The sequence below is a fragment of the Aptenodytes forsteri genome, unplaced genomic scaffold (genome assembly GCF_000699145.1).
Source record: "Aptenodytes forsteri isolate BGI_AS27 unplaced genomic scaffold, ASM69914v1 Scaffold80, whole genome shotgun sequence".
NCBI classification, from domain to species: domain Eukaryota; kingdom Metazoa; phylum Chordata; class Aves; order Sphenisciformes; family Spheniscidae; genus Aptenodytes; species Aptenodytes forsteri.
The window spans coordinates 85695-92832 of record NW_008795026.1 but is presented as its reverse complement, the minus strand read 5'-3'; the positions used below and the strand labels follow the sequence as shown (position 1 = coordinate 92832).

The 7138-nt window shown below is 38.5% G+C and overlaps 1 protein-coding gene across 1 annotated transcript; it reads left to right on the top strand.

The window, feature by feature from the left end:
- The first annotated feature begins 404 nt into the window (after positions 1-404).
- Positions 405-6399, top strand: GORASP1 (golgi reassembly stacking protein 1). The gene is made up of 8 exons (XM_009275921.1): positions 405-500; positions 1554-1757; positions 2442-2528; positions 2890-3020; positions 3588-3729; positions 4367-4511; positions 4871-5026; positions 5728-6399. Exons 1-8 carry the CDS (start codon positions 405-407, stop codon positions 6006-6008), a joined length of 1242 nt encoding a protein of 413 aa, XP_009274196.1. The 3' UTR covers positions 6009-6399.
- Positions 6400-7138: the final 739 nt, after the last annotated feature.

Here is a 7138-nt window from a genome sequence, read left to right as displayed (position 1 = left end):
TGGGAACCTAACTGTAAATTGTGTTTATGTAAAAAATGGCTGTGAAGTAACTGGGGACTCTCAGTGTGCTCAAGCTATTAGTAAGCATGGAAGAAAATCCTGAAGCAGCACTTTGAAAACTAAGCCCTTCTCCGAAGTCCTCGTTATTTAATAATGCCATGCTGTGCACTTTGCATCACAATACTTGTGTCCTGTATGGGGTTTGAAACCTGGTTTTTACAGCTTAATTAGGACACCAGTTGTTCATAGTTCTACAAAAATAAATTCACAATTGTGGACTGCTTCCCGAGGTCTGTCACTTGGTGTCTCGTCTCTGGTTCAACTCTGAAGTAAATATTGAATCAAGTGTAAAGATTAACACTGTCCCTTAGTGTAACCAGAGATCAATGTATAATAAGAATAAAATGTATGTTTTACAGGTTCAAGAAAACTCCCCAGCTCAACAAGGAGGACTGGAACCTTTCTTTGACTTCATCATTGCGATAGGACACACTAGGCTTGTAAGCTGCAAATGATTTTATTTTTTTTCCCCTGCGTGAAATATGGGTATTGTAATGATGAAAGGTAGAAGCCAAAGCTGTCACAGTAAAGAAAGCTTTTTCATATTGGACATTGTATGTGGCATTAACAAGGTAAAGTAAAACTCGGTGGTGTTCAAAGTCTCCTCTCTGGCTGGATCCAAATTTGAGGAAAGTCTTATTTATGCCTTTAGTTGCCTTAACTTCTTAACAGATTAACACAATGTTTATTATATTACTCATTCACGCATATTTTCTGCCACACGGTGAATGTTGAACTGGTGAGTCGATGGTAAGAGCTCCACAGTTGTTTAAACAAACTTGTTTCAACATTTGATAAAACGTGAAAAAGAATCATGGCCTGTCTGTTTATACTTAAGACTGGGAACACAGTTCCTGTATGGTGAGTTATGAAAGAAGAGTTTTGGTTTGGTGGTGTTTTGGTTTAAAAGGCTCACAGCTTTGGCTGTGAGCTTTGGCTCCTTCATCCTAGCTACATACAAGCTGAATTTAAGTTTATCTTGCTTTCATTAGCGGAGGTGTCTTTCTGGAAATGATTCTTATAATGGTAAATTTCGGTGGAAGATCAATCTTTTAACATGACAGAAATAATGATAGTTCTCTAAGCTGCTCCCAAATAGTCTGTCCTTTCATAGTCAATTTGCAATGACTTTGAAGGGTTGTCGAGTAAGGACTGGGATCAGAGGCATGAAGTAAAATGTCGCTGCTTATTGTTACGACTACATAGTTGAGATCTAATATTGCTGCTGTTATTTAATAGCAGTTATAAAGAACAGGAAAGTTAAGTGATGAAACTGACTAATAATAAGTACTTATGTAAAGGGATGTGAGCTGACAGTACTGACTTCTTTCTAATAAAGGAAAATGGAACTGCTGGGACTGATCGTGAGACGTGGAGCCTAAACTTTGACAGTTTTGGTTCTTGTATTCAAATTCTGCCACAGGCATGATGTCTATGTTACAGGTGCAACTAGAAAGAATGTTAATCGTATTATCTCTCTCTGTGCTCTACAGAATAAAGAAAACAGTATGTTGAAAGATCTGCTGAAGGCAAATGCTGAAAAAGCAGTGAAGCTGGAGGTGTATAATATCAAAACAATGAAAGTAAGAGAGGTGGAGGTGATCCCCAGTAACATGTGGGGAGGACAAGGTCTTCTTGGAGCCAGCGTGAGGTTCTGCAGTTTCCAGGGAGCCCATGAACACGTGTGGCACGTTTTGGTGAGACAGATTTCTTCGGTGGCTCATTAGTGTTCATACAACCTTGTTTTAAAGTGTAATGTTTAGAAGTAACTTGTACGTAGGAGTACAATGCTGAAATCGCACAGAAGAAGGGAACACAGTCTTGAAAGTTTGTCCGAGCCATTTGAATATGGACAAGTGGTGGGTGACTGTTAGTGTTGCCTGTCGCTGTGAAGAAAAATAACTCCATCCCAACCAGACCAAATAGTTTGCAATGGGGGGAAGGTTTTTTTGTCTTATGTTAAAGAATCAATGGTAAAAGCAAAAAATGATTCTGGCTCGATAGGTGTCCCTGTGTTGGCTGAACTTCATCAAAGTAGTATTAATGTTACAAAAAGCACCAAAAAATTATTTTAAAATTAAGAGAGAGAGCTGAAAGAGTAGAACAGAATAGGAAAGACTGTTTTAAACAGTTGTTTTAAATAAAAGCAACTTTTCAACATCTTCAGAGTATCTCATTTTGAATTGGCAGTATCTTGGTCGGTCTTGTTCAGCGTGTTTTACAAGATGTCACACCTAGATGTAGACTGTTCAAGGACTTCTGTGGTGTCCCATAAATAAAACATTCTTTCCTTCTGTTGCTTTTGGAGTTAGATTTCCTTTTTGATCTTGGGGTAGTTTATCCTGCTGCGAGTGCAGATGACACATGTCACTCTTTCACAGGATGTTGAACCTGCATCTCCTGCAGCTCTAGCTGGTCTCCAGCCGTACACTGACTACATTGTTGGATCTGATCAGATTCTTCAGGAGGTAGGGCGCATGTTCCTTCAAGTAGTGATTGTCTTCGTGCCTGACAAGTGTATGTTGTAGGGTTTGGGTTTTTTATAAATCTAATTGCGTGTACATCAAATGTATGGGGATAGTTTTTTGGGGATTTGGGGAGGTTGATGTTTATGACAGATGCTTTATGGTTGAGGTAAACGTTATCTTTTTTTAATCTGACAACAAAAATGTTGCCCCTAAAGATGAAACTACACTAGTGAGTTTTAGTCTGTCTTTGGGTTTTTAATATCTCATGTTGAAGTAAATAACTGCATAAAATGGTAACTCGCTTCCAGCTCCCTGTCTTACACATTTGAGTTTAATAACTACTACTTTTTTTTTTCCTTAGTCAGAGGATTTCTTTTCATTGATTGAATCCCATGAGGGGAAGCCGCTGAAGCTGATGGTTTATAACACTGAAGCAGATTCCATTCGAGAGGTAGTTGTGACTCCCAATGGAGCTTGGGGTGGAGAAGGAAGGTACTGATCTCCGGCCAGTCACTGGCTAATGACAGGTTGTATACTCACTGTAAATGAGCTCCTGTTAAGAGTAGTAGTATTATTATTGATTACAGCTTGTTGTTTTCAAGTTAAGCCTTGTTTTCTTACACTTATCTCACAAAACCGTTCATCTTTCCATAAAAAAACCCGAAAACAGCTTAGAACTAGGAATTAGGCATGTTCTGGATCTAATCCTGTTTGAGTTGAAACCAATGGCAAAACCTGTGTTGACTTCCCCGGTAGCAGATTCACTAGCTATGTTCTCACAGTCGAACACTCAGTTAAAGCAAGAACAAAATCTAAACCAGGTCAGATCATGTGTTTTGTAAAGATATAATCAACTGAAAGCTAAGCTATGTATGTCTAAATGTCAATTGCAGAGTGCTCCTTGAGTACTGTAAGTGAAATGATTCTTGCGGGTAGGTGTTTCTTGCTATAGATTAAAGACTCAAACTCTTCTTCTTTTAAAGAGTCAAAATTTAAAACACTTACTAGCTTTGTTAAGAACACCTTTTTTCCAAGTCTTGTTTTACTTTTCTCGTACAGTTTAGGATGTGGTATTGGATATGGCTATTTGCACAGAATTCCAACACAGTCGATAGTATTGAAGAAAAAGCCGGAAAGCAAACCACCTTCACACTTACCAGAAGCTGGAACTCCTGTACCATCTACTAACGGTTACACAGAGGTATGTAAGAAATCGGTTACATTCTCTGGAGTTTCAAAATTTTCTACGTGTTGGAACGTTCATAATACGGTATATTTGAGTACAGCATACAATTTTCCTTGAACAAAATGGAGTTAGGTGAAGGGAAAGGGAGAGCTGATGATGCTGAGCAGATGACAGGAAGGGTAGCACAAGCGAGCAACTCTGCTGAGCCGTACCCTTTATCTCAAACTTACAGCTGGTATTCTTCCATATCCCTCATTGTATTTGGGTGCAATTACATATATTACAATTACTCTTTCACCAGTGTTGGCTGATATAAATTTTTGCCAGATATTTTCTTCCTGTTTTGAAGACTTACATACTACAGCTGCGTCACGTCAATGAGAACCACATCAGAATACCCTTCTCACTAGGAAATAAAATACACCTACAAGAATTAAGGATGGACTGTTCTTCTAAGAACGCACTGGCTTTAAAAGGCTACACTGGAAGATGTCCTAATCAGTGGCTTAGCTATCAGTTTCGGCATCATAGGTTCTCTCTGAATTGGTGTACTTGGAGACCGAGGCGGAATGCTTTCATAGCAACGTCTTCTTCAGGTGAAGCTTTCAATATATAAAAAAAGATGCTTTTCCTTCTTACTGTGTTATTCCAGACTCCGTTATTGGCAGCTGCTTCTCAGAGTGACACCTCTGAAATAGTTATGAACTTGGATCATTCCACAGATCAAGAAATGAGTGGTTATTCACCAGAAAGCTCACTCTCTCCTCCTCCCCCTCTCCAGAGAGTTATGGATCCAGGTATATCTTCTTAACATGCTTTTTTCAGCAATTCTTTAGAGGACATCTAAGTAAACTAATAAGGTCTTAAACAAGTTTGAGACTTAAATACAGAACTATGAGCATTGGTGGTTGTTTTCCCTAAGGTTTTTGACTTCACTGGATTTCAGAACTGTAGAGTTTGGGTACTGTGAGCCTGACTGAGGTTAACATTCTGCAGAAGTCTTTCCGCTAATGTCAGCTAACTTTTAGGTTAAATTTATTTGCATTTAGCGGGGAGGGGACTTCACTGACTTCAGTCTGGATGTAACATGTCTTTTTGATTCTAGAATTTTGTGTTATATCTAAAACAATGCTGTAATACTTGCTTTCCCCTTCAGGATTTCTAGATATGTCTGGTATTTCATTTCCTGAACTCACTGACTTAACAAAAGTGTCCAACATGTCTTCATCTGCCTCCTTCAACGTGCCAGCAGCAGATGCTTTAGTAGGCACTGAAAAGTTAATGTCAAACAATGACGCTTCTGCTTATTTTGGTAAGTGTATTCAAGATTTCCTTTAGGCCTCTGACCTAATTTATGGAATGGCACCAACTCGTGTCTGTTTAACAGGATCGTGCTTTTTGGAAATAAGCAATTTTAAGAAAAATCAGAAAGGGGATTGGCTAAAATGAGATGGAAAAAGTAGCAGAAATCAGCAGACAAAAATTAATAGGCTTTTTCATTTAAAGAAAGACGACACACATTCTATAATCTTATAAAAATGTTGATGATCCAAATTAAACTGACCTTAAAAGTGGGTATTTTTAAAATCAGTGTAAATGAATTTTTGTACCACAGGCTTGTCTTCACAGTTATAACGTGAAAACAAAATTGCAGTCACCTTATTAGTGACTTTTCTATTTAAAAAAAAAATACATCTTCACATTACAGATGCCTTTCCCTTTTAAAAGTGGGGTGACTAAGAGTTTTAACACAAAATAAAACACCCGTAGCATAAGAATACAGCAGACCAAATGCTTTGTGGTCTCTTAAAAACCCGCTTGCACAGTCAGATTTTCTGGATTTGGGGAGAACCGAGTAAACACAGCCCACGTACGTGACAGTTGTGAAGCTGGTTATGTGCCTGCACGAGGTATCTCATTTAAGCTGATTTTTCTAGACGTACAGTAACCAGAGGCACTGTCTGTTAGCCTGACGGGTTTTGGGTTTTTTTACAAACTATTTCCATTTGCCAGAAAATGCCACAGCTTTGGACCCTGAAGATGTAACCATGTATTCTGAACGCTCGGTCAAGCAGCCCGAGTTGGACGACCTACTGCCTTCCATTCCATCTTTACCTTCTTTTGCTCTTCCTAATGAAATTTCTTCAAAAACAACGCTAGGAACAGATCCCGATAACCAAGAAACAAAGCTGCTCTTAAACAGTATGGAGAGCTCGTTAACCACTACTCTGGGGAAACCAGATGATGAAGCAGTGTGTGAACAGAAAGAAGGAGCTGCACAAGATCAGGAGTGAAATGGATGCTGCTTTTGTTTACAGACTGCCATATGCTGTAATACTACAGCTTGGGATATTTTTCTGATCTTGAAAGAACGACAGTTACTCTATTTTGTTAGTTTAGACAATATTATAAAAGAAATCATATGAAATACATATCCTGTTGTCTTTTCCAATCATTGTTTAATGGATTGATCTGTGTTCAAACTCTGAATGCTGTCCAGAATCACCAAATTAATGGAGAAATTAATGCAGAAACAAGTTGGAGACTGGCAAAACATCAAGTTCCTGAATTCACATTTGCCTGCAAATGCTCCTGAATGTATTTATGAAGGCACTCTGCCTGAACAGTGACACTTGATGATGGTTTTCTCAGTATGATTGATGGCATTAAAAAAAACCCAAACAACTATTTATGGTTTTGACTTGCTAGAAAGCTCTTCTAACGGTACACCTCAATTTGACAGCTCTCATGACTTTCAAGGCATTTCCCACTTGTTACAGTTTCCCTTCTCTATAACAGTTACTCACAAACCTTCTCTACAACTACTTTTGCAGGAAAGGAAGTACCGTAGGGTTTGAAGCTGCAGCATATAGATAGGACAAAATCGTGTGGGTGGGTCCCGTCATTCACTTTAGCTCTTCAATGGATCATGTGGTTAAAAAAAAAAAAAAGGGTGTGGGGGAAATAGTGGTGGTTATTTGAAACAAACTGAAGTCAAAGATGATTTTTAAGTCAGGCCCATGTGGTTTCAGGGTGACTGATTAACCTTTTCAGTGGAGTTGAATACGTCTTGGTTTCTGTAGCGACAGAGAAATAGCTTTTCTTTAGTTTCTATTTACCCATTTCTATTTTTATACAAATCATGACATGGGGCTGGAACATGTTAGTGTGGCAACACCTATTGCTTTTTGTAGCTTTTTAATTTTGTTTGCACTTGCCTTCAAATAGCTTCTGAATGTAATAGTAAACACGAAAGAAACATGCGGGTGCCTTTATACCCCTCTGGGCAGTGAGTTATCATGGGATTTTAAAGCTGCTGATCAGGAATAACTTGACTATAGCTGGTACAGTTAGTGTGGTGAAAATCTTTCGTAAATTAAGGGAATGGGGTACAAGCTATAAACTGGAGTATACTTATTTAGCA

What these genes read in the sequence shown, in the direction of transcription:
- GORASP1 (XM_009275921.1), top strand. Translation starts at nt 405, where the DNA reads ATGTATGTTTTACAGGTTCAAGAAAACTCCCCAGCTCAACAAGGAGGA. An exon ending in CTGATCAGATTCTTCAGGAG is followed by an intron (nt 2,529 to 2,889) that starts GTAGGGCGCATG and finishes TTTTTTCCTTAG; the next exon opens with TCAGAGGATTTCTTTTCATT. An exon ending in GCTTGGGGTGGAGAAGGAAG is followed by an intron (nt 3,021 to 3,587) that starts GTACTGATCTCC and finishes TTTCTCGTACAG; the next exon opens with TTTAGGATGTGGTATTGGAT.